Source organism: Sinocyclocheilus rhinocerous, unplaced genomic scaffold, assembly GCF_001515625.1.
Source record: "Sinocyclocheilus rhinocerous isolate Xijiao unplaced genomic scaffold, SAMN03320098_v1.1 scaffold289, whole genome shotgun sequence".
In the NCBI taxonomy this organism is placed as follows: domain Eukaryota; kingdom Metazoa; phylum Chordata; class Actinopteri; order Cypriniformes; family Cyprinidae; genus Sinocyclocheilus; species Sinocyclocheilus rhinocerous.
The window spans coordinates 1,788,799-1,814,792 of record NW_015636845.1 but is presented as its reverse complement, the minus strand read 5'-3'; the positions used below and the strand labels follow the sequence as shown (position 1 = coordinate 1,814,792).

At 38.5% G+C, this 25,994-nt stretch overlaps 1 protein-coding gene across 5 annotated transcripts in view; it reads left to right on the top strand.

Moving 5' to 3' along the window:
* The window catches only part of usp9 (ubiquitin specific peptidase 9), a 32,476-nt gene extending 8,657 nt beyond the window's left edge, over positions 1-23,819 (top strand). The window contains exons 4-48 of one of the 5 annotated variants that reach the window (XM_016562867.1): positions 127-206; positions 402-514; positions 1,016-1,234; positions 1,478-1,593; positions 1,681-1,932; positions 2,027-2,165; positions 2,353-2,505; positions 2,899-3,003; positions 3,154-3,360; positions 3,545-3,681; positions 3,874-3,912; positions 4,504-4,637; positions 5,243-5,330; positions 5,838-6,180; positions 6,649-6,744; positions 6,839-7,050; positions 7,158-7,398; positions 7,546-7,695; positions 7,957-8,077; positions 8,168-8,298; positions 8,721-8,999; positions 10,497-10,622; positions 10,851-10,988; positions 11,088-11,254; positions 13,327-13,435; positions 13,545-13,691; positions 13,780-13,926; positions 14,062-14,269; positions 14,384-14,604; positions 15,713-15,903; positions 16,008-16,181; positions 16,259-16,400; positions 16,487-16,690; positions 16,794-17,355; positions 18,305-18,428; positions 18,536-18,761; positions 18,878-19,007; positions 19,098-19,283; positions 19,639-19,859; positions 20,222-20,310; positions 20,559-20,715; positions 20,808-21,020; positions 21,666-21,773; positions 22,600-22,695; positions 23,331-23,819. In XM_016562867.1, coding sequence (XP_016418353.1) covers positions 127-206; positions 402-514; positions 1,016-1,234; positions 1,478-1,593; positions 1,681-1,932; positions 2,027-2,165; positions 2,353-2,505; positions 2,899-3,003; positions 3,154-3,360; positions 3,545-3,681; positions 3,874-3,912; positions 4,504-4,637; positions 5,243-5,330; positions 5,838-6,180; positions 6,649-6,744; positions 6,839-7,050; positions 7,158-7,398; positions 7,546-7,695; positions 7,957-8,077; positions 8,168-8,298; positions 8,721-8,999; positions 10,497-10,622; positions 10,851-10,988; positions 11,088-11,254; positions 13,327-13,435; positions 13,545-13,691; positions 13,780-13,926; positions 14,062-14,269; positions 14,384-14,604; positions 15,713-15,903; positions 16,008-16,181; positions 16,259-16,400; positions 16,487-16,690; positions 16,794-17,355; positions 18,305-18,428; positions 18,536-18,761; positions 18,878-19,007; positions 19,098-19,283; positions 19,639-19,859; positions 20,222-20,310; positions 20,559-20,715; positions 20,808-21,020; positions 21,666-21,773; positions 22,600-22,695; positions 23,331-23,465 — 7,576 coding nt within the window. In that variant the 3' untranslated portion in view covers positions 23,466-23,819. Of the gene's footprint in view, positions 1-126; positions 207-401; positions 515-1,015; positions 1,235-1,477; positions 1,594-1,680; positions 1,933-2,026; positions 2,166-2,352; positions 2,506-2,898; positions 3,004-3,153; positions 3,361-3,544; positions 3,682-3,873; positions 3,913-4,503; positions 4,638-5,242; positions 5,331-5,837; positions 6,181-6,648; positions 6,745-6,838; positions 7,051-7,157; positions 7,399-7,545; positions 7,696-7,956; positions 8,078-8,167; positions 8,299-8,720; positions 9,000-10,496; positions 10,623-10,850; positions 10,989-11,087; positions 11,255-13,326; positions 13,436-13,544; positions 13,692-13,779; positions 13,927-14,061; positions 14,270-14,383; positions 14,605-15,712; positions 15,904-16,007; positions 16,182-16,258; positions 16,401-16,486; positions 16,691-16,793; positions 17,356-18,304; positions 18,429-18,535; positions 18,762-18,877; positions 19,008-19,097; positions 19,284-19,638; positions 19,860-20,221; positions 20,311-20,558; positions 20,716-20,807; positions 21,021-21,665; positions 21,774-22,599; positions 22,696-23,327 lie in introns of all 5 variants that reach the window. The other 4 variants (XM_016562866.1, XM_016562865.1, XM_016562869.1 and 1 more) reach the window with 4 other exon arrangements.
* Positions 23,820-25,994: the final 2,175 nt, after the last annotated feature.

Below are 25,994 nucleotides of genomic sequence, written 5' to 3'. Positions count from 1 at the left end.
CAGAAGCATTGCAGATGAACTACAAGGATATTGATATGAAAGACATTTATTTAGGCTGTTATTCGCTGATAATGAGATCAGTGATGTATTATGCTGATTAATTATGTTTTTTCTTTTGATGTACAGACCTCGCTGGGTCGTTCCAGTTTTACCAAAGGGTGAATTAGAAGTTCTTCTTGAAGCTGCTATAGATCTTTGTAAAAAAGGTAATGCTTTATTTTTGGGTCTTGTTCATCATTTAATATTATTCTTGTTGTTTTAATTAATTGTTCTACTAAGTAGCAGAAGCAGAATTACCTTTATCTGCGTCATCTTAAGCTTTCAGTTTTGCTCTCGAAGGAATTCTTCAGCCTGTGTAAATGTCAGCCTCTGATAGGTTTTTCTTTCATTTCTGTCTCCAGGACTTGATGTCAAGTGTGAAGCATGCCAGAGGTTTTTCAGAGATGGCTTGACAATATCCTTTACGAAAATACTGACAGATGAGGCTGTTAGTGGATGGAAATTTGAGATCCATGTAAGTCCTGCAACCTGCTTGATGGTGCCATTTTCATAATTTCTTCCATTTCAGCAGCACATTTTGTCTTTTTGTTTGCACATTAAAGGGTTTTACTAACCATTTGGCTGTCAGGTCTGTCCTCTCAAGAATTGATTACTACTTTGGGCGACTGTGAAGAAACGTAATGTTATTTTGGTTGCCTTCATCTTATTTGGCTGGTTGATTGAAATGCCAAAGCTTTGATCAAAGAGCTCCTTTCAGTAAAACAGAGGCAGTATTAGGACACAGCACTGAGTCATCGCTCTCGTATGAGGCTCGTTTTAGCTCTTCCAAGGCTGCTCTAGGATCCGCTTCAATGGCACTGCAAATATAGATCTTTTTTTTTCTTTTTTACATTTTAAAACTTCCTACTCGCTGTAAATCAAAGTGCATGAACTACGTTTGCATTTCAGTGTATTTTAAACCCAAAACATACTCAATGCTTCTAGGATGTCAATCTGTGTCTCATTCTCTTGGCAGCGGTGCATCATTAATAATGCCCACCGACTGGTGGAGCTGTGTGTGACCAAGCTCTCTCAGGACTGGTTCCCTCTGCTAGAACTCTTGGCAATGGCCACCAACCCCCACTGTAAGTTCCACATCTACAATGGTACTCGGCCCTCTGAGACGGTGCCTGCTGGGGTTCAGCTAGCTGAGGATGAGCTTTTTGCCCGTCCACCTGACCCTCGCTCTCCTAAGGTGAGAGGGTGTTTGTGCCAGACTTTTAAGAAGTCTTCAATTCATGAATTTAATTTAAGAAATATTGAAATTCATTAGTAGTTGCACATCACCTAAAATATACATTTTTTTTCTTATGCATTCTTTTTTCTTATGCATGTATATATTTGAACCTTTGTTAATTTTATGATGTTAGATCCAAAGATGTTTTATGCATTAACTACTCTGTTCAATGAAAACTTCCTGTTTATTTGTTTCCTGCAGGGCTGGTTGGTGGACTTGATAAACAAATTTGGCACGTTAAACGGGTTTCAAATTCTGCACGATCGATTCATGAGCAGCCAAGCTCTGAATGTTCAGATCATCGCTGCACTCATTAAGTAAGAACGATCAAACATATTTAACTCATTTGCCCGGAACCTGGATTTTTTTCTTTGTAAAGTTTGACTCACTTGTTTGTTTTACAGGCCTTTTGGACAGTGCTATGAGTTTCTCACTTTGCAAACGGTGAAGAAGTACTTCCTTCCCATCATAGAAATGGTTCCCCAGTTTCTAGAAAACCTCACCGATGAAGAATTGAAAAAGGAAGCAAAGAATGAAGCCAAAAACGATGCCCTGTCTATGATAATCAAATCTTTGAAGAACCTGGCTTCTCGAGTACCAGGACAAGAAGAAACAGTGAAGAATTTAGAAATATTTAGGTTAAAAATGATACTTAGGTGAGCTGAACATCTGCTAAAACTAGTTTTAAGACAGCACGTTATGCAGCACGTTAAATGATTGTTCTTGATCATTGACATTTTTTCGTTACAGGTTATTGCAGATTTCTTCTTTTAATGGCAAAATGAATGCACTAAATGAAGTAAACAAGGTGATTTCAAGTGTTTCCTACTACACGCATCGTCATGGCAATCCTGAAGAGGAAGAGTGGCTGACGGCAGAACGCATGGCAGTAAGTCATGCTGCAGTGCTTAACCAAATAGTTTGCATGACAAAGCTCGTAACATTCTCCTGTTATTATCATTGAACGTTAACAAAACTTGGTGTGTTATTTATGTTTGTGAAAAGCTTAGAGGCAATCGAAATAAAGCCTTTGATCTGTATCGTCACATTAGTTAATATGCATTTGTTTCCCACAGGAATGGATTCAGCAGAACAATATTTTGTCTATTGTGCTGCGAGACAGCCTTCATCAGCCACAGTATGTGGAGAAACTGGAGAAGATCCTGCGATTTGTCATCAAAGAAAAGGCCCTAACGCTTCAGGACCTGGACAACATCTGGGCAGCTCAGGTGAGGCAGATCGGCTGAATGGATTTGAAAACGGTAAAACTCAACTGTTTAACTCTAAGGGGAGTGGGAAAATGAGCCTATTTTAAAAAATAGTGGAGTGTTCCTTTAAGTTTCTGTTCGATTAATATATTTTTTATAATTTATATTTTAAAGTGATTAATCATAGGATTTTGTCATTCTTACATTTTTCTTAAACTTTCTTCTTGGATATTCATGCGAAGCCATACAATATCTACAATTTTACCAATCAGATACTATTAACCAGTAAACATAATAATGTTAAATTAAGTTCATTTGTTAACACGTTAACTTTGGCAGCCCTTCTAGGATTTCTGCTTCATTCGTAAACTTTGCAGCAACTTGTAAATGTAATAATGGTATCTATATCCTCAGGCTGGGAAACATGAGGCTATTGTCAAGAATGTTCATGATCTCCTTGCAAAGCTGGCGTGGGATTTCTCACCTGAACAGCTGGACCATCTCTTTGACTGCTTCAAGGTTATTCATAATGAACTGACGATTAGAATTTTTTGCATTTAAAAAAAGTATTGTCTTAATGTAGAATTCAGCATTTCTGTATGTGCCTTACTAGCATTCCAACCGATTACAGAATCTCTGTCCTCAATGGAATCATTTTATGGTTTATAGGAGAGCTGGACAAATGCAAGTAAAAAGCAGAGAGAGAAGTTACTGGAATTGATTCGTCGACTGGCAGAGGATGACAAGGATGGTGTGATGGCTCACAAAGTGCTCAATCTGCTGTGGAATTTGGCCCATAGTGATGATGTTCCTGTGGATATCATGGACCAGGCCCTTAGTGCTCATATCAAAATTTTGGACTATAGCTGCTCCCAGGTACCCTGTCAGCTTTCAAGCTAGTTCACTTTCAAATTAAAACTGTACAATTGACTGAATTTCCTTCTTCCATGCTAAACAAAGTCATTTTCTTAGATGTTTTGGTTGCTTGGAACAACATGAGGGGGGGAGTAAAAAAAGTTGAGGTCATTGAATTAAAGACAGTGTTTTTGTTCTGCTGTAGGACAGGGACACACAAAAGATGCAGTGGATAGACAGATTCATAGAAGAATTAAGAACTAATGACAAATGGGTGATTCCTGCACTGAAGCAAATACGAGAGATCTGTAGCCTCTTTGGAGAAGCCCCCCAGAATTTAAGGTAATGCAACTCGACTCAACCATCTTTAACCATCAATTGCATCTATACTTGTTTTAGTACACAAAAATTTAAATGGACAAAAAGACATTTTTGCTCATATTCAAGGAATATTTACATGAAAATTACCCACACATTTTAGGAAGAGCATGTAAATGTAGAAAATGTATCGTATACATCCCTGTTGTTTTTCAGAAAGAAAATACCTATTAACTTACTAAAGAGCTTAGAGGGGTAAGTGGACAGCTAATTTTGGGAAATATTATCATTATTATTATTTTTGTTATTATAAATAATTTTAAAGCTGAAGTTTGCTTTTGGATTTCAGTAAATCTGTAATTTATGAAAATCTGCTTGGTGTGCCCTGCACCATCTAATCAAATCAATCAGTGCCCATGGACGAGGTTCATGCGTATAAAGCTTCTTACAGTAAGAGTGCTGCTTTGGGTTACGTTTCATAAACGTACAAATGCATACTCTTGGTATATGGTTTCGATTGAGTGCACTCTTCCTTCGGGATGCTTTAAACGTGTGAGTCCGTTGGAGAAAATAAAATTGCAGAAAGCTGAACTCTCATTTTCCAATACTTTCCTACACCTTATGCAATGAGTTTAATGTGATGAATAATTCTTTTTCTGCTTTTGCTTTGATGGCGTCTCGGGATAATGCTTCTTTAATGTGAATTTAAGCTTTCAATTAGGGACAGAGAAACATTCTGTTTCTATATACCTAAAAAGCCCATTTTCATACAATTTAGTTGAACTTGCAATATAATGGAGATATATAAATGGAATGGTTAATTCAGTCATGTGTCTTTCTTTACAGTCAAACGCAGCGGAGCCCACATGTCTTTTATCGACATGACCTAATCAACCAACTGCAGCACAACCATGCACTGGTCACTCTTGTAGCAGAGAACCTGTCTGCATACATGGAGAATATGAGGCAGTTCTCGAAAGGTTTGTGAGGCTAACACTGTTTGTATATATGGACATACCTCTTCATGTGTTATTCATTAAAAGGGGTTATGAAATGGAGAATCAAAATGTGCTAGATATTTACACATATAAGAGGTTACTCTACAAAAATACATAAGTTCTGTAAGTTTCAGAACTAAATACGAATTATTTTTTTCTACCCATTTTGAAACGCCCAGATTTGAAATCGAGAGAATTGTGGCATCGCGATTCTCCTTGACACGCATCTTATGCATCATATACAAACATATATACAGCTCTATCAAAATGCTTGCCATCTCGAGTATCAAATGCAAATCATGGTTACGGTTCGGTGAAGTTAGCAAATGTCAACAGTGGGTGTTTACTTCGATTTCTACAAGAGGTAATGCCCATTTCACTTCTCTGTTTTTCATCAGAGAGTGAAAATGAGGATGGAAAATGATTGTTTATATAAATTTTGGACTCTTTTTTTGGTACAAAATGCATAATATAAAAATCTGAATCTGCATATCATGACCCCTTTAACATATATTTTCATTTTTGTTTTGTTTTGTTTTATGCCCATGTTAAACATTTACCAGTGCTAACTTTTTATGTTTTATCAGAGCATACAGACTTTGATCCCCAGACGGTTAGGCCAGGAAGTCGGTATAGTCATGTTCAGGAGGTCCAGGAGCGGCTTAATTTCTTGAGGTATTTATACTTTACAAGCAACCTTCCTGTACATTGCATAGATTGCAGAATCCAAATTCAATTTCATCCTTTTCTCTTTTTGGAGATTTGGCTCCAAACGCTACTCATTTTTGTATCACAGCGTGTACCAGAATAAGCTGTTTATCACTGTAGCTAGGCGACGAAGGTTCCACAAATGGAAAGTGTTTTTCACTTCACCTTTTTACCCTGGTTTCTATCCCTTTGATTTTATTACTACAACTAAACCCAAACAGAATGTTCTGTGTGTACTAGACTATTATAATATAAAAGGCAAGTTATTTGTCATCATTGGCAAATTTCTTGTACACCAAGGAACAGACAGTTTCTTGGTGTGCACCTAATTTCATAAAACGGCTTTCACACCTGTCAAGCTCTGACATCAAATGGATTTGCTCTGCACCACAAGGTCTATTATGAAAACGACTAGTTCTTAGACTCTCTAAAGACTCCCTAAATAACAAATCACTAAATATCCTCGTCCTTCAGGTTCTTACTGAAAGATGGGCAACTCTGGCTGTGCGCACCTCAGGCTAAGCAGATCTGGAAGTGCCTGGCGGAGAACGCAGTGTTCTTGTGTGATCGGGAGGCCTGCTTCAAATGGTACTCCAAACTCATGGGCGACGAACCCGACCTTGACCCTGACATCAACAAGGACTTTTTTGAGAACAACGTACTGCAGCTTGACCCCTCACTGCTGACAGAGAATGGGATGAAATGCTTTGAACGATTCTTCAAGGCTGTCAACTGCAGGGAGGGCAAACTGGTGGCAAAACGCCGGGCATACATGATGGATGACTTGGAGCTGATAGGGCTGGATTACCTGTGGAGGGTAAGATTCAATTAGAGCTGTTGGATCTTCATTGGTATGTTCAAAGCTGCTTTGTTGTGGGATATTACCTGTCTGAAAGGCCTTCGTTTTTAGTCCGTTGGTTATTTTGAAATAAGTCAATGTACTGTAACAAAATGTCAAGTAGCAAAGTTGAAAATTTGCCCTTAAATGGAACTTTTGGTATTTTTGGGTGGCATCACCGTTATGTTGTTGTAATATCACTAGTAAGTTTTTGAAAAGTGATTTCTGTTAAATAAAATATCTCCTTTTGAAGTGGACTTTGAGTTTTGTAACTTTGCAGATCTTTTTTATGCTCAAACAGCAACATTACAGACTAACTAAAGTTAAAAAAGTAAAAAAGCATAATAGGACCCCTTTAAGCTAAATGAGCCCAAGGTTAAATTTAGCCAAATCCTAAATGTCAGCCTGAGTTCAAACCATCTATTTTCCTTATTTTTTCTTTAACAGGTTGTGATTCAAGGAAGTGATGATATTGCTAGCCGAGCAATTGACTTGCTTAAAGAGATTTATACAAACCTCGGACCAAAACTACAAGCCAATCAGGTAATAATACAGCGAAAAAGCATATCACTTGCTGTAATAAATGTCGGAGTGCTCTTGAGTTTGTTTTTAAAATGTGTCATATGACTGTTTGCAGGTAGAGATCCATGAGGATTTTATTCAGTCTTGCTTTGATCGGCTCAAAGCCTCCTACGACACTCTGTGTGTGCTGGACGGAGATAAAGACAGCATTAACTGTGCCAGACAGGAGGCCATCCGCATGGTGAGAGTGCTGACTGTGCTCAGGGAGTATATAACCGAGTGTGACAGTGACTACCATGAGGAGAGGACCATCCTGCCCATGTCCAGGTAGACCCATTCAAACCTGTCATAAAGTAACTCAATGTGTATTTTTTGCTTGTCTATGACGGCCAGATTCTAATAAACTCTATTTAATAGATTTTTTTCTCTTTAAGGGCTTTCCGAGGAAAGCATATCACGCTAGTTGTGCGTTTCCCAAACCAAGGCCGACAAGTTGATGATCTGGATATTTGGTCACATACCAACGACACGATTGGTTCTGTGCGACGTTGCATTCTGAACCGAATAAAGGCCAACAGCACGCACACCAAGATTGAGCTGTTTATCGGGGGAGAGATCATAGACCCAGCAGATGACAGGAAGCTAATCGGGCAGCTAAACCTCAAAGATAAAACTGTAGGCATCTGCTTGGCTGTTTTTTCTCAATTTACTCAATAGGGCATTTCACACACACATAACTTTTGTCTTACATTTAACAGCACTTTTGAACAGGATATGTTATAGTTTATGAGAGTGCTTGGTTTTTTTTTTTTTCTTCTCTAGCTCATCACAGCCAAGCTCACCCAGGTCAGCGCCAATATGCCTTCCAGTCCAGACAGCTCCTCAGACTCCTCCACTGGCTCCCCTGGGAACCATGGCAATCACTACAGTGATGGGCCAAACCCTGAAGTGGAGAGCTGTCTTCCTGGCGTGGTGAGCATTGTGCCATAATTGAGCCAAACGGTTGTTTTGTTGAAAGGGGAGTGCATCTATGGTCATGAAAAATATCTTCACAGAAGCTGTGTTGATAAATTGTGCATATCCACCCGTGGTGCTTTGCTGAGAGATCTGTAGAAGCCCCCCCTCCCCCCATTTGGATTTTGCATTACATTTATTACTGCATTTAATATAACTGCCTTTAATGTTTTGCGTTTGGCAATTTTAAGTGTAACCTCTGATTCTTATTGTCTTCAGATAATGTCCCTGCACCTGCGCTACATCTCTTTCCTCTGGCAAGTTGCAGACTTGGGCTGTAATCTCAACATGCCTCTCCTGCGGGATGGAGCTCGTGTTCTAATGAAGCTCATGCCTCCAGGTGCTCTATATGCTTCATTAGATGTGTTTGAGACATCTAGCTGCACCAATCTGCCGTCTCTATTCATTACTCACTGTTGTTGCCTTTCAGATAACACCACAGTGGAAAACCTGCGAGCCATCTGTCTGGATCACGCCAAACTCGGCGAAAACAGCCTTAGCCCCACATTGGATTCACGTTTCTTTGGACCATCACCATCTCAAGTGCTTTACTTGATAGAGGTTTGTTTGGTTCTCAGTATGAAAATATTTTATGAAACTAGCCAAGCATAGAAGCACAGCTGGTTATGTTCTAGTATTATAGTATGTTCTATAGTATGTTCAGATAATTAGTGTACATAATACATAAGACAAAAATGTAATGCAAACAGTTAAACACATTAAGAGTACTGAAAAACACAAAAGGGGCTACAAATATAATGTTTAAAATATTACAAAAATATAGTTTATTATTTAGCTTTATTTGTATTTTTATTTCAGTTTAGGAGTTTTATTTTTTTTCATTTTCATAATATAATTTTCATAATAATAATTTATATTTATATTTTAATTTAATTAGCAAAAATGGGCACAGTAACACTGCCCTAAAGGCTTTTCTGTGTGGCATCATTCTTTGATATACGCAATGTTTCTGTGTGTCTCAGGTGGTGTACGCCTTGCTCATGCCCGCCAGTGGGACGTTGGGTGAGGATGCAAGTGACTTCCAGTACAACTTCTTGAAGAGTGGTGGCCTGCCCCTGGTTTTGAGCATGCTCACCAGAAATAACTTCCTGCCAAATGCTGACATGGAGACCCGGCGGGGAGCTTATCTCAACGCACTAAAAATAGCCAAACTGCTGCTCACAGCTGTAGGCTTTGGCCATGTGAAGGCTGTGGCGGAGGCCTGCCAGCCTGTGGCAGAGGGGACTATCCCAGTGTCGCCTGTAAGTTGCCCTTGCTTTAGCTCTTAACTGTTCTCTTCAAGGAAGTCTTGCAAAAGTATAAGCACAATACCTTCAGTGAAATTTACTTTACAGAAAAGGTCCAAAACTTAGACCCTCAGTTTATTAAAAAAAATCTATCTTGTAATTTTATAATGACAACAATTTAAGAGAAAGACTTTGCGTCTTAGGGAGAAAAAGTGAACCTGCGTTCACTTGTGTGCTTCGCTTTACACTTTTGTCCAGTACCTCATCTCATAAAAGTACATTTGGCACAGCTCTAGTCTGTAGTTAGGACCAATTATGGGGGGATGGGATAGTAAAGTTTGCTTACTGCAAAAACACAATTCTGTTTGAAGCACTGCAAGGAAGTAAGTGAAGTGTTTTTTTTTCTGAGTGAATTTTATAGGTTCAGCACTGAAGGTTTAATTTCTGTTTGAGACCGTAACCTTTCAGCCTCCCTGACATTCATCAATCATTAGAAACAGGCTGGCTTGCCCTATGTAGCTCCACAAATGTCAAGGGTGTACAGTGTCTTGTGAGGAAACACTCACACAGACTCCAGAAGCGTTTACATGAAGGGAGTAATAACCATGTGAAAGGGGAAAGTTAAATGTAGTTTGATTATGCAATTTTCTCTTTATTTGACGGTTTGATTATGTTTCTGTGCAATGGAATGGAACAGTAATGGAACAGTATTTGTATGACTAATAGGGTTGGAAAATACCACTGACCATGATTTTGACTGCATCACAAGCTGAAATGTGAAGCTATATTTTTTGTTAAAGCACTGAATGTTTCGGTACAAAAAAAAAAAGTTTTTACCAGTGTTGGGTAGAGTTTGCTGCATTTAAACTGTGCTTCACAGATTACAACTTTGTACAGACAGGGTTTTTGGGCTATTGTACAAAATTTTGGGGTCAGTAATTTTTTTTAAAGAAATTAATACTTTTATTTACCTGGAATGCATTAAATGGATCAAAAGTGACAGTAAAGACATTTATGTTATCCAAGATTTCTAGTTAAAATAAATTCTGTTCTTTTGAGCTTTCTATTCATCAAAGAATCCTGAAAAAAAATTATCCCATAAATGTTAATATTTGTTTCCAAAAAATATTAAGCAGCACAACTCTTTTAAACATTCATGATCAAAAATGTATCTTGAGCATGAAAAAAAAGCATATTGAAAAGATATCTGAAGGATCGTGTGACTGCTTTGCCATCACAATAATTAAATTTTAAAATATATTAAAATAGAAAAGTTATTTTTAAACTGTAATAACTTCACAAGATTACTGTTTTTACCGTTTTTTTTTTTTTTTTCAAATAAATGCAGCCTTGGTGAGAAGAGATTTTTTCAAAAACATTCAATCTTTTTGAGCTCCAGCTTTTGAATGGTAGTTATTGTCTGTTTTCTAGCTCTCTTTCTTGCTTTACTGTACATAATAGAGAGCTAGCATGAATCTGCAAGGTAACACCTTTTTTCTTATTCGTTCATAGATCAACCAGACCACACATGACCAGGCTCTAGTGCTACAGAACGCCTTGCAGAATATCCCAAACCCCTCAGCTGAGTGCATGCTGCGGAACGTGGCCATCCGCCTCGCCCAACAGATCTCGGATGAGGTATGTTATACAACACCACACAACCGTCGCCTACATAAACTGGTTTGTTTGCATTGTTCAAATAAGTGTCCTTAGCTATCTTTAAATGTCTGTAATGATCAAAAGTGTTTTTGATTAAACCTCTTTTGCTTTGCGTGTGACAAACGAGATGTACAAAGGAAATAACTGAGGAAACACCTCATGTTTCAGGCTCAGTTTTCTTAGTTTGTCCTCTCTTCCTGTACCCAGAACTTTTTCCAGGCCTCCAAGTACATCCCAGATATCTGTGTCATTCGAGCAGTTCAGAAGATAGTCTGGGCTTCTGGCTGCGGCTCGGTTCAGCACGTCTTCAGTTCTAATGAGGAGATCAGCAAGATCTATGAGAAGGTGCTAGTTCTTGGCCATGTATTCATTATTTATGAACTCAGTATTCTGAATATTATTTATGACTCAATATTTATGCTTGTGATGTTGGATCTTCCACAGACCAATGCTGGCAATGAGCCGGATGCAGAAGATGAGCAGGTGTGCTGTGAAGCTCTGGAGGTCATGACCCTGTGTTTCGCCCTTATGCCCACTGCACTAGATGCACTTAGCAAAGAAAAGGCCTGGCAGACCTTCATTATAGATCTGCTGCTGCACTGCCAGAGCAAGTGAGTTATCCTAAAATAGAGTACTCTTATTCCTGTTATGCTGTTGCTTTTGTAACTTTCAATAAAATAAATATGCTTTTGTTATAGTTTAAAGGAAGTATTTTTATAAAAGATCATACCAGACTTTCAGAAACGTTCTTTATTTAGTCTCTAAAATTAATATTTAATTATATATTTCATTCAATATTAAAAAGTTAATATTAAAAGTAAATGATTTAAATATTAAAACATGTAAAAAAAAATAAAAAAATAAAAAATTATGGTATGGACCTAAAGTTGAGGTATTGAATGTAGGGATATGCCGGTATCAAATTTTCATGTTGCGATTAATTGCTAATGCTTTTATCACGGTATGCGGCATTATCACGATATTGAAATTTATAAAAGGGGCATGTTCAAATATACCTCAAAGCCTATAAAACCTAAACAAAGACTCAAAACTTTACGAAACGTGGTGAAAACATGTGTCAGATGACTCTTAACAAGCATGCAGCGTTTCATTGAGATCAGACCATAGGTGGCGCAATAACAGTTAAAACGACTTCAAAAACACAAGATTTGAATGGTAAATGGCCTCAAATTGCTAAAAAAAAATTCTCATATATTTACACGAACACTAGATCTTCATGCCATATGATAGATCTCCTCATTCTGAACAACTTTGCCTCTGGGACCAATGCTGTCAATCAAACTGTTAATTAAATATTTGAGATTATTTTAAAAACCTACTTTTGTGAACTTGTCGTAGGTTTTAAACTAAAAATCAATAAAATCAGTGCAGTACTATTCTCTAGACTCTCTAGGTCAAGAATTATCAAAAATATGTTGAACATTTGCATTTGGACAACTATAAACCGGTCATTTTATAATATGTTCTATACATTGTGTAACCAAAGGCCTAAAATCCTAAATGAAAGCCCACTATGTCTCTCAAAACTGTGTAAAATTATGCATAATTTCATTCTTAACAAGCATGCAAAATGTAAGAGAAATTGGGCAAAAAATAACACTATAATAGTTATTAAGGTTAAACAAAGTGTTGTATGAGAACTTGCATTTATAACCACTAGATGGCAGCGGAAGCCCACTAATGGGCTCATTAAATGCACTACAACAGTACTGTTCAAAGGTTTCATGGATTCATGTTTAGATATTATAAAATGACTGTTAAAACATTTAAAATCACATTTACTATTAGCTTACCATATTGTTCATACAGACATATTAGTTTTTACAACTAAGCCAGATTATGATTACAGTGAAACCTGAAAATGACATATACACTCTTAAAAAGACAAGACTTGCAATAAGTTTTGTGTCACCTATCATTTATTTCAAATATCTATATCTGCAACAAAATGTGTGTGCATGTATGTCTGTGTATGTGTGTGTGTCTCTGTGTCTTTGTGGTTAAGTATGCTTATTGAGTATTAATAAACTAGTTTAATCATCTCATTTCAGTGTGTGTGTGTGTGTGTGTCTGTGAGCATATTCTCCATATTGGATGTGTTTTACCATCAGCCATACATCCAGTTTGGCCTAGACCCTAAAATATACCACCTTAAATGCCTTCATGTGCTTGAACCCCGGTCATTGCTGCTTGCAGCTATATTTATTATTATTATTATTATTTCTGCAGTTTAGCGCCATCTGCTGTCAGAGAGTGAAAGTGCGCTTTCATCCAGCGCGTCTCTCACATATTCCGCCATTTGTTTCTCGTCCGCCCTTATTTACATCAGAGTGCGCACGCGTCTTTCACGCAGCATACAGCGGTGTTGTGCATTTTGACCAGTTTATGGGAAAAGTATTCTTAAAATGCATTCAAAATTCGGAATAATTTGTAATATATAATTATTCACGGTATTTAGAAGTGCCCACGATAACAATATCGTGCATATTCATTACCGTGATATATCACATTACCGAATACCGGCACAAGTCTAATTGAATGTTTGAACTTGAAATTAATTTATTAACATTTTTCAAACTGATTTTTGTAATTTTATCAAACAGGGTAGAATAGTTTTGTTTCATAAAATTCATTGCTAATGCGTACTATTATTTGCTTCTAGGTCTGTTCGCCAAATGGCCCAAGAACAGTTCTTCCTCATGGCCACCCGGTGTTGTATGGGCCATCGGCCTCTCCTCTTCTTCATCACCCTCCTCTTCACAGTTTTAGGTGTAAGTGTCTTGAATATTTCTTTGGGACACAGCTGGAGGTTTTTTTTTGGTGTTAATTCAGAACATCTCATTATTTGTGGTCATTTTATCCTGTCCTTTTGTTTTCCAGAGCACTGCAAAAGAGCGGGCAAAGCACGCTGCTGATTACTTCACTCTTCTAAGGCACTTACTCAACTATGCATATAACAGCAACATTAATCTTCCTAATGCAGAAGTTCTCTTAAACAATGAGATCGACTGGTTAAAGCGCATCCGGGTATGTTCATTTACCTAAACTTCTTTTTGGAATTGGAATAGTGAAAACTTTAGTGTGTGCAAATTTGAGTGGCTTTTTTTTGTCCTAGGATGAAGTGAAGAGGACTGGAGAGCCTGGGGTTGAGGAGACCATTTTGGAAGGTCATATTGGTGTCACAAAAGAGCTACTAGCTTTCCAGACCCCAGAGAAGAAGTTCCACATTGGCTGTGAAAAAGGAGGTGCTAGTCTTATCAAGGTAAACATTTCAGTGGTAGTCAATGGCCACTTTTGCTAAATAACAACAACAACAGAAAAAAATCTCTTATTTGCGAGTGCATTGCCAAATCAGACTAACTGATCTTCCTTTTTTCCCCCCATGAACTCCTTATAGGAGTTAATGGATGACTTCCTGTTCCCAGCATCTAATGTGTACTTGCAATACATGAAGAGTGGAGAATTCCCCACTGAGCAGGCCATACCTGTGTGTAGCACCCCAGCCACCATCAATGCCGGCTTTGAACTGCTGGTTGCACTTGCTGTCGGATGTGTGCGAAATCTCAAGCAGATTGTGGACACACTAACTGATATGTACTATTTAGGTGTGTGCTAATGTTGATTCCTGATTCCTAGAAATGGTGCACTCAACCCCATCAGTTTTCATGATACATAGTTATTTACTTGTTTTTTTATAAATGGTTTTTATGTACCTTTAGGTTGTGAACCACTTACAGAATGGGAATATTTACCGCCAGTTGGCCCAAGGCCCACCAAGGGGTTTGTGGGTCTGAAAAATGCAGGTGCGACTTGCTACATGAACTCAGTGATCCAGCAGCTCTACATGATTCCTCCTATCAGGAATGGCATCCTGGCCATTGAAGGCACGGGCAGTGATGTGGATGATGATATGTCTGGAGACGAGAAGCAAGATAATGAGGTACTGCCTAACATGGTTCATTTCCGGAGTCTCAGACTGCGTTGTGTTCATGAGAATTTTGCTCTATATGTGAGTGTTTCAAATAAAAATGGACTATAAAGCAAAACAAATATCTCTGGAGGAGGTCACCGTATGATTCACTTAGATTGAGCAATGTGAACGCAAAGTGCTCAAGGTTTACTTAATTTTTACATTTGGGATATTCCATATTTTTCCCATTATAGGTTTGAATTCACTTTCAATGGACAGTGTGAATGCAATTTAGCCACTTTTTGGTTTCAAAAAAGATTCAAAGTGCTTAACTGTTATTTTAATATTATTTATATACGGTTACAGTTTTTATTATTGTTTTGAATTTGCTTTTATTTGAATATTTTTAGTATTGAATTTGATTTAAATTCTGTTTAGCTTTAATTCCTGTTTTAGTATTCTTAGTACTTAAATTCTTAGTAATTCTTACATAAACATTTAAACAAGACAGATTTTTCATCTAATATTTTTTTCTTTCTAACTATCTATCTATCTATATATATATATATATAATCCGTTTTATTCAATTAGCAAAAACAACATTTAATAGTTTGATTTAATTTTTTTTTAACATTAAACAGTGGCACATTGCATGTTGAACCAAGGAAATTTGCAATGGACCATTAGCACCTGTACCAATCACAGTGAATAAAAATGGGAGTAGGATTGCCTAGGGAAAAGCTCAGGTGGAGGGGTGTGGCTTCTCATTTCCCAGTATAATTAAGCTCAGGTGTGTGCTTTATTAACCCAGAGAGTGCTTACAGCTCTTGCACTTGTTCTGGAAGCACACATAGTGGATTGTTTCTGGAGAGGTTGTGCTTTCAGTTTCTGATGACTGTTAATGTCATTAAATTGAAATTATATTGCACCTTTTTAATGGATGAACTGCCCAATGATGACTATCATCCTTTCTCACTACTAAGTGACTGACAAATTTAGCCATCTCTGGGGTGTATATGCCACGTGGGCAATCCCTGGAGCTGAGGGCATTTTAACAAAAGTTTTCTTTAAATTATTATGTGATTGAAGTTGCTTACAACAATTGAAGTTTATTGAAAGTCTTGCTTTAATTTTGCAGAGTAATGTTGATCCCCGGGATGAAGTGTTTGGATATCAGCACCAGTTTGAAGACAAACCTTCTCTCAGTAAGTCGGAAGACAGGAAGGAATACAACATTGGGGTTCTTCGGCAGTTGCAGGTCATTTTTGGACACTTGGCTGCCTCCAGGTTGCAATACTACGTGCCTAGGGGATTCTGGAAGCAATTTCGGTAAATTTACCCTCTTTTTTTAAATTTTTTTTTATGTAATCCTCCTTTCTTTTAAGACTACTGAAGGCACTATTCTCTAAACCGGTCTCTTCCTCTTTCTGCAGGTTGTGGGGTGAACCAGTCAATCTGAGGGAGCAGCATGATGCCCTGGAGTTCTTTAACTCGCTGGTAGACAGTTTAGATGAGGCTTTGAAAGCATTGGGTCACCCTGCCATGCTGAGCAAAGTGCTGGGTGGCTCTTTTGCTGACCAGAAAATATGTCAGGGCTGTCCTCACAGGTACATTGGAAATCTAATGGTTTTTTTTGCCTTGGTAGATCTTTTTGTCAGTGTAACACTCCATACTGTCTTTTCAGATATGAATGTGAGGAATCGTTTACGACGCTGAATGTAGATATCAGAAACCATCAAAATCTCCTCGATTCTATGGAGCAGTATGTGAAAGGAGACTTGCTGGAGGGTGCAAATGCCTACCACTGTGAAAAATGCAACAAGAAGGTGTGTGTTCTGTCTTTATCTTAAGGATGTCTTTTGTTGTTGTTTAAGAGAACACTATTAAGCTCAAGGGGGTGTCTACATGACAGGTGGACACAGTGAAGCGTTTACTCATTAAGAAGCTCCCTCCGGTGCTGGCCATTCAGCTGAAACGCTTCGATTATGACTGGGAACGAGAGTGTGCCATCAAGTTCAATGATTACTTTGAGTTCCCACGGGAGTTAGACATGGAGCCCTATACAGTAGCTGGAGTAGCCAAGCTAGAGGGGTCTGATGTGCACCCAGAGAACCAGGTATTACACCAACATGGTCTTTCTTTGGTCTTCAAATTGTCTAATTGAAATAAATGCCATTTGGGAATATTTTATATAGCTGAAGTTTTGAAACTGTCCTTAGCAGCAGGTGGTCCAGCAGAATGAGCCTTCAGAGCCGGAACCCCCCTGCAGCTCTCGTTATCGTTTGGTGGGAGTGCTGGTCCACTCAGGCCAGGCTAGTGGAGGTCATTATTACTCCTACATCATTCAGAGGAACGGCGGTGGTGGTGAGGGAGAAAGGAACCGTTGGTATAAGTTTGATGATGGAGACGTCACTGAGTGCAAGATGGACGACGACGAGGAGATGAAGAACCAGTGCTTTGGTGGAGAGTACATGGGTGAGGTCTTCGACCACATGATGAAACGCATGTCCTACAGGCGACAGAAGCGCTGGTGGAATGCCTACATCCTCTTTTATGAGCGTATGGACCCGTTAGACAAGGACAGCGAGCTGGTTAAATATATCACTGAGCTCACAGTGACCAGCAGACCTCACCAGGTGAAGATGCCCTCTGCTATCGAACGTGGCGTGCGCAAACAAAATGTGCAGTTTATGCACAACCGTATGCAGTACAGCTTGGAGTACTTCCAGTTCATCAGGAAACTGCTGACCTGTAATGGTGTCTACTTGAACTCCCCTCCAGGTAAATCCAGCCATTGACCTTGCTCTATTCTCCCCTGTTGTAGATGGGAGCAGGGCTGCAACGTGCCGTTCATTTTGAATCCATTCAGAATTTGACTGTTTTGTATCTTGAGGGAATTCCTGATATTGTCCTGATATTAAAAATAAATTGTTAATATTTTAAGATTAAATTATTTTAAATTATATTAAATTATATTTCTAACATTTGAGAAAAGTTAAAGTAGGGTTGAAAGTTTCGCAAGTTGGCAAATTTTTTTTTTGAAAGTGTTTACCAAGACCTTACCAAGCATTCATTTGATTTATTAAAAAAGGAATATTGTGAAATCTTACAATTTAAAAGAACTTTTCTATGTAAATTTTTTTTTTTTTTAATGTAATTTATTCCTGTAATGGCATAGCCGGTATTTGAGCAGCCATTACTTCAGTTTTGAGTTTCGCATGACCCTTTAGAAAACATTTATTGCGCGCACATTTATGTTGGCAGTTGAACAGTTGTGATGCATATTTTTGTGGAAACTGCTTTGTAATACTTTCCTGAAACTATGCACTTATGAGCCTTAATATAAGCTCTTAATATAAGCAAATATATAATTTGTATTTATTATTATTTTTTTTTCACTCATGATATTCTCTGTGTGCATTGTGCATATACCGAAAACTTCACTAACATTCATTCAGAAAATGTAAAAACTTAAATAGTTGCAAGTGAGTTAAACCGCTCTGTATCCATAAAAAAATTGTAGCAACTTTCTCATTTCCCACGGATGAGATTGCGCTTTTAGCTTCACCATTAGCATCTAAATGTGTGTGTGTGTGTGTGTGTTTGGGAAATGGGTTTCCTTTTTCCTCATTACACATACTCCTGTTGTTGCTTCTGCAGAATAATGTATACCAGGGGATGATGAAAGTCATTGTAGCATTAACGATTTTTTTTTTTCTGTGGCTTTTAGGTCAAGACCATCTTTTGCCTGAAGCAGAAGAAATGGCTATGATTAGTATACAGCTCGCTGCTAGATTTCTCTTCAGTACTGGATTCCACACCAAGAAAATTGTCCGTGGCCCTGCTAGTGATTGGTGAGCATGTGATTTCTGAGTTTCAGGCATATGCTTGCCTGTGTTCTTCAACAGTTAGTTGATTCCTCTTATCTACAATTAGTTGTTCCTCTTTTCTTTTATTTCAGGTATGATGCTCTGTGCATCTTGCTACGGCACAGTAAGAATGTGCGTTACTGGTTTGCACACAACGTCCTCTTTGCATATCCGAACCGCTTCTCTGAGTACCTGCTTGAGTGTCCCAGTGCAGAGGTTCGAGGAGCCTTCTCCAAACTCATTGTATTCATTGCACATTTCTCCCTGCAAGATGGACCCTGCCCTTCACCCATTGCTTCACCTGGACCTTCAAGTCAGGTACGTCTAGTCAATCTAGGCTTCCTTCATTGATGGGAAATCAGGGAATGTCTAAAATTTGGAACTCACTCCACAAGGTTCTTACACATTTTACATTTTTTGTCCTTTTGTCTCAGAGCTGTGATAATTTGAGTTTAAGTGAGCACTTGTTCCGTGCCGTACTTAATCTCCTGAGAAGGGAAGTGTCTGAGCACGGCCGTCACCTGCAGCAGTACTTCAACCTTTTCGTCATGTATGCCAACCTTGGTAAGGACCACTCGCCACCCTTAAGGCCTGCATTCATATGGGCTTGCATGCTATAGTGCTGTCCTGTCTCACTCCATTTCTTTCTCTCAGGCTTGGCAGAGAAGACGCAGCTGTTGAAGCTTGGGGTACCAGCTACCTTCATGCTTGTGGCTCTGGATGAGGGGTCCGGCCCTCCCATTAAGTACCAGTATGCTGAGCTCGGAAAGCTCTATACTGTCGTCTCGCAGCTGGTTCGCTGCTGTGATGTGACACCACGTATGCAGTCCTCAATCAATGGTGAGAATTTTATACATTGCTGCAAAATGTGTGCATTCTGATAACGAAATGGTCTGTAGGTTTTCACATGTAGTTTTGGTCCCCATTGCCCAATGAAGATGCTCATCCTTGCTCAGGACTTACTGACTGACACAAAGCCATCTCCAGGCATGAGTGCCAGGTTGGCATTGCTTGGAGCTGAGGGCATTTGCAGAAAAACAAGCAGAGATGCACTTTATTTTTTTGTCAAGCCAGTACAATGTTTTAGTAGTTTGATCTGTTGACACTAATTTAAAGATTTGCTTTGCAAACGAACACTTTTCCAGACCACAAGCCAGGATATGAGCTGACATTTCCACATGTTGACATTTTTTAGGAAACCCTCCCCTGCCAAACCCATATGGTGACCCCAACATCACCGCTCCCATCATGCCTCTGCAGCAGCTGGTGGTGGACATCCTGTTTGTGCGCACCAGTTATGTGAAGAAGATTATCGAGGACTGCAGTAACTCAGAGGACACTATCAAACTGCTGAGATTCTGCTGTTGGGAAAACCCTCAGTTTTCCTCCACTGTGCTGAGTGAACTACTGTGGCAGGTGAGAGGGATTACCAGCATTCCTCTTTGAAAAGATGTTGACGATTTTCAACTTGAGCAGCATTGTGAATATTGCAATATCATTGATCAATATCATTAAAGACTATCATTGGACTAAACTTGTTTCCTGCTGTCTCCCGCTCTTGCAAATTGTGATGGAGAATTTAGACAAGTATTTTAATAGCATCTGGTTTAAACTGAAGTAGCATAATGTTATTGGAGTTTGGAAGGTCTGTGAATCTGTGTAAACGGTCTGTTAACTTATGTCGATGTTAAATGTATAAAAATTAATTTTCGCTGTATTGTCTAGCCATGTTTATGTATATTTTTCCTGGTTGTCTTAACATTGTTGTTTTTGCATAGGTGGCATATTCATACACGTATGAGTTAAGGCCTTACCTGGACTTGCTCCTTCAAATCTTGTTTATTGAGGATTCATGGCAGACTCACAGGTCAGTCTATCTTTTCATGTTTAGCAAATGTCTCTGTGAAATAACGTATGAAGAAAAAGCCCCAGAACAACCTGAAACACTTAATATCACAATGGCAATTGAGTACTACAATTTAGTTCCTGGAGTGAAGTCCTTAATCTTTAGGCACCTTGACCTCTTTTTTTTATTTTTATTTTTTTTTTTTTAGATTACTTAAATTCCTGAATGCGTAATCATGTCCTGCTCTGCTCTTTTCCTTTGTTTGTTAGGATCCACAATGTGCTGAAGGGAATCCCTGATGACCGTGATGGGCTTTTTGACACCATTCAGCGTTCCAAAAATCACTACCAAAAGAGAGCTTATCAGTGTATCAAATGCATGGTGGCTCTTTTCAGCAACTGTTCAGTGGCCTACCAAATTCTCCAGGTGAGCTTGATAATGAAAGACTGCATGGGAATGGGTTTGGTTTTTTTTTTTTTAATGCATGTAAAAACTGATTATGGTTTACCTTTTTCCAGAGTAATGGAGATTTAAAAAGGAAGTGGACCTGGGCAGTGGAGTGGCTTGGTGACGAGCTGGAACGGAGACCATACACTGGCAATACCCAGTACACGTATAACAACTGGTCCCCTCCTGTCCAGAGCAATGAGACTTCTAATGGATACTTCCTGGAGCGCTCCCACAGTGCCCGTATGACTTTAGCCAAGGCCTGTGAGTTGTGTCCAGAAGAGGTAAGTGATGGCTCCTGCCACCCCTCATTGTCTGCAACATTAGTGCCAGTATGTTTAGTTTAAAGTCTAATCATGCATGTGTGCTTCTGCCCATTAGTTGAGACTTTTTAATAATTACATTTGTATTTAAATTTCTGCATGGTTGCCTTAAGAACCCCTTTCAGTAAATACTGGTGTAATGTAGAGAAACACTTTATTCAAACTTTTTTTTTTTTTAAATCGGCACTGAAATCTCACACTATGACTGTATAATGATGGGCAGGCACATATCAAACGTTTAACCTTTGGAAAGCAATTTTTAAGAGGTTTTAAAAGGAAATCTTTTCTAATCTAGAAATGTTTTGTTAAATAGCCACGTTTAACTATAGATAGGGCTTTGAGTTTGACTTATTTCCAGGTTTTCATTTTTATAATGCAAAGCAGTTACAAATGTTGATATTTGCATAAATTTAAGTTTCATTACATTTACACTTGATTTCATGCCATAGATGTGTTTTTTAAAGCCATTTTATTGATTTGCAGAAATAAGGCACTTTCTTTATCTAGTTTAATGAGTAGCAAATTGCCACAAATGTTAAATGTATGCAGCCATAGATGCATAATTTGTTGAAACCGTGTGCAATATTAACTGCCGTTTCAAAATAGTGTCACTTAACGAAGCACGAGGTGGCATCTGAAGAGGACGCTGGCCGGAACCCGTCCTCGACACAGCAACTTTTGCCAGGGGAAGTGACAGGCCAACAACAGCACACCGTAAGACTCGTATGGCCCGGCCACACTGGTGCCATATGCGTAACTTTTTGGTGTTCACAGGGCGTGATGTAGACAGAGACCCATCTTCCACCTCCCTCAAAATCAACTGTTATTTCGTCCTCATCTCAATGTGTCCAAACTGTTTTTCTACGCAACTACAAGTCTTAATGTGGTAGCTAAGTGATCGAAAACTCTAAGCCTTGGCTATAGTGCACTGAGTTGGAGGTAATTTTTGTGTCTGGTGGTGTTTTTCTTTCTCTTTTGTTTTGAGTCTGATTTTATTTTGGGAATGTAAGATGTTCTGGTCATCTGATCTGAAAACAACCTGCACTTCTAAGAAGCTTTTGTGTGACTGTGCAAATTTGGATGTGGTGTTAGTTTTATATTCTATTCTGATGATTAACTTTCTCTGAGGAAGAACACAGGAGAATGTGTTTAGTGTTATAGTCACGCCACTGTCTAATCAGTTCATCCATGGGCAAATTCCTGTCAGTCATCAGAAGCTTCCTTAAGTTCAAAAAACTATTTAATCAAATTAAAGTATAAGAGTGTTTGGTTTGTGTTGTCCATTTATAGTGTTCCCTCATCTGTCATTGGATTTCACTAAGTCCCCCTAACAATTTGCCTTGTTCGTCAAACCAATAAAGCCTTGAACTTTCCCATTTTATTGAATTTGCATGTTTTATATCGTAAGGGACTCTTTATAGAGGACATTATTCACAAATAACCCTGTTTAGTATGACGCAAACAGTTTTATATTTCATTCTATTGTATGTAGATATATTGTATATCCACTGCTCAACTTCATTTGTGATGGTTGTTTTAGGAGCCTGATGAGCAGGAGGCCCTTGATGAGCAGGACACTTCTCCTCCAGAGGACACTGCTCTGTACCCTCACTCTCCAGGCACAAAGTTTCAACAGGTACTGAGCTTCAGTCACACAAACCTCATGCTACTCTTAGACCTCTCTTAAACCATATCCTGTATTTGTGAAAAGACCATTCCAAAGACTTGAATAAACTTACTTCACTGCAAACCAATGTAGTGGTTGTACTGGGACCTTGCAGATTTGAAAAAGTTTGTTGTTGGGAGTTTAGTATTAGATGGCTAAAGATTTTGGTCCATTAGATGCTTTTGGAAAAAGTCTCATACTCAAGGCTGCATTTATTTGATCAAATACGGCACAAATATTATAATTTAAAGTAACTACGATTTAACTTTTGATCAATTGAATGCATCTTTGCTGAATAAAGTATTTTTCAAGAATGAAAGCTTGAGCATGCATTGTTTGGATTCGTTTGCATTTTACTTGGTTTTCACTGACTAATGGCTTTCATGTTTACCCCAGTTAGAGAGTGTTTGTGCTTTTTGATCGTTGAATGTGTAAATAGTTTATATTTATTTTATTTTTAATTGCTCTGAATATTTTGCACGAGTCACCTTTTAAATGCACGTCAGTCATTATATAATGGCATCTCCAAGTCGGAGTAAACCATAAATATAAATTCTTCTGATTGTCATATAGTAATTTGATTTGTTCTTGCATCTTTTGAGCAGAATAACCTACCGCATACGCAGCCGTACACTGGCCCCGCTGCACAGCACGTCAACAACCCTCAGCATCCAGGCCCACGAGCACAAGAGAACTGGGAGCCCCCTGAGGAGGTGCCGCCCAGCCAGACTAAAGACTAACAATATGTTGTCACACTGTCCTCCATCTGAGTTCTCCAGCGAGATACTCTAATCCAGAGCAAGGCCAGGCCCCACCATGCTGCTCTACTCCAGAGCCCGTGTAACCAGAACATTCAGCTTCCCTCAATTTCTAACCCTGGAGTGGAGAGTCTCTTCACTGTCTGCTCTGCAGTATTAACTGTCAAAAGTGTAACTTGCAGTGGACTGTGCATATTGTTTGTAATAATAAAATGGGCCTGTCGCACTTGTCTCATGACAGAGGTGTACATACTACGTTAATGTTTTGACTGTTCAAAAGCAACAGCGTGTGTGATGCTGTTGGGAGACTGCAGATTTATGAAAATAGAAAAAAAAAAAAAAAAGAGGCAAATACAACGGTAAAAGACAAAAAAAAATCCCTGTTTTATCCCATGCTCAGTAGTAAGGTTTGGGCCGTTTGGGTCATTCTGCTTTTGATCATACATTATATTCATGTCGAAGCTTAACCGGCTATGGCACCTCGTGAGCAAGAGTTGGCCATAGTTTGTGAACGATGGGATGGTTGGGTTATGATCTTGACGTTTAGTTGATGTGAATGGGGTGATGATGCAACTTTATTCTGGAAATTCCTATTGCCTTTTTCTTTTTTTTTTTCTTTTCCTGGTAATGATTCAATAATTTGAAAGCTCCAGTTGACACGCTCTAACATCTTAGCATGGCTTCACATCAAACTAGTATAGCCAAAGGGCGATTCTGCGAATTTATTTTTTTTCTCCACGCCGATTTGGAAGAGCCCTTTGTTTTCTTTTGGTCCCCTTCATATGCTCTTCTAGATTTGACGTTTTCGAAGCAATGTAAGAAGTGGCTTTACAATTGCACACGTTTCCTCATAAATATTTGGCTGTCGCTTTTTTTTTTTTGGTGGGATAAATGCTTAGGTTTTGATGATAGGAATTTTAGAAAGAAAATATGCAACCGTTTATGCCAGGATGACTGGAACATTAGTGGACAGAACTCGTTTTGCTTATTTGTCTCGACGTTTGTGTCAGACAAATGACCTCCTGGCAATTTAGTGGGTCGCCTGACTTCATGATCCCTGTTTGCATTCGTGTACTCGAGAAGAGCCTTGGTTTGGGGATTCTTCATTTAAGGAGAGTGAACGTAAAAGCAGGGTTGTACAATAAAATAACTGCTGGTTAGTCATGTTGCAACTTCAGTTAGTAAAGTCTCTTGGATTAAAGGAGTAAACATCAGTAGATACTGTATGTATTTAATTGGTAACTTGAATGCTTTTTTTTTTTTTTTTTCTTGGATTTTGTTGGGAAAAAAATACCAAATACTCCTGCAAATGAAAATATTCTGCCCATCATATATTTAAATATTTTGCTGTTTTATTTTATAGAATTTATTTTGTTGTATTTCACTAAAAGAAAAATAGAATTTGATTTAAGAGGAACATTTTTGTCCTTGTGTTATTTTTAAAGACTGACTGTACAGAGTTCTTCGCCCTGTTTTTTGCCGACTTTTGTTTTGGCCATGGTGTGACATTGAATTCTGAAGCCAGTCACAATGTTGACTTTCACTTTGTGAGGTTTTTGTGCACAGAAATATTAGAGAAAAGCATTGCGCCCTTCAAGAATAAAGAAAAGAAATCGGGAAAATGTCTCTGTTATTGTGAAGATTCAAAGCTGTGAGATGTTTTGTATTGATCGTCTCAAGTACATTATAATTACTGTAGAGTGCACAGCTCTATTGGCACAAAAATGAACAATGTAATTGCAACCATGTGTGTTGGTGGGTTAGGTATTAGATTTTAAATTGCCTATATTATAGTCCATAGAATATTGACAGTCAACACTTTTTCTTTTTTGTGACCCTAGACCACAAAACAAGTCATAAGGGTCATTTTTTTCTAAATTGAGATTTATACATTATCTGAAAGCTGAATAAATATGCTTTCCATTGATGTATGGTTTGTTAGGATAGGACAATATTTGGCTGAGAAACAACTATTTGAGTATCTAGAATCTGAGAATGCAAACAAAATCTAAATATTGAGAAAATTGCCTTTAAAGCTGTCTAAAAGTCCTTGGCAATGCATACTAATCAAAAATTAAGTTTTAAAGGGGTCATATGATGCGATTTCAAGTTTTCCTTTCTCTTTGGAGTGTTACAAGCTGATTGTGCATAGATAAGATCCCTGAAGCTGACTTTGCTATGACAATCTGGCGCTTCTGTATCAGCTACTGTTTTGTTATTAGTTTAAGTATTTGCTATTGACTGTTCAAATGCGGAGTTTTGTGCATCGTGTGTGTGTGTGAGAGCGAGAGAGAGACAGGGTCACATCACAGTGGAGTCAGCTGTCTTAACCGTGGCTTGTGTACTGCAACCGCGGCTTGTGTACTGCATCATCACTGTGTCTGTCACGAGACTGTTCCCCTTTTGGGCTTGAGCTGATGGTAAAACTAATGACATTATTTACTGTCTTTACATTTACTTTGAAAGCTGAAGCTCGCGATTATGGTAAGGGGCGTTACATTTCCGACGAGT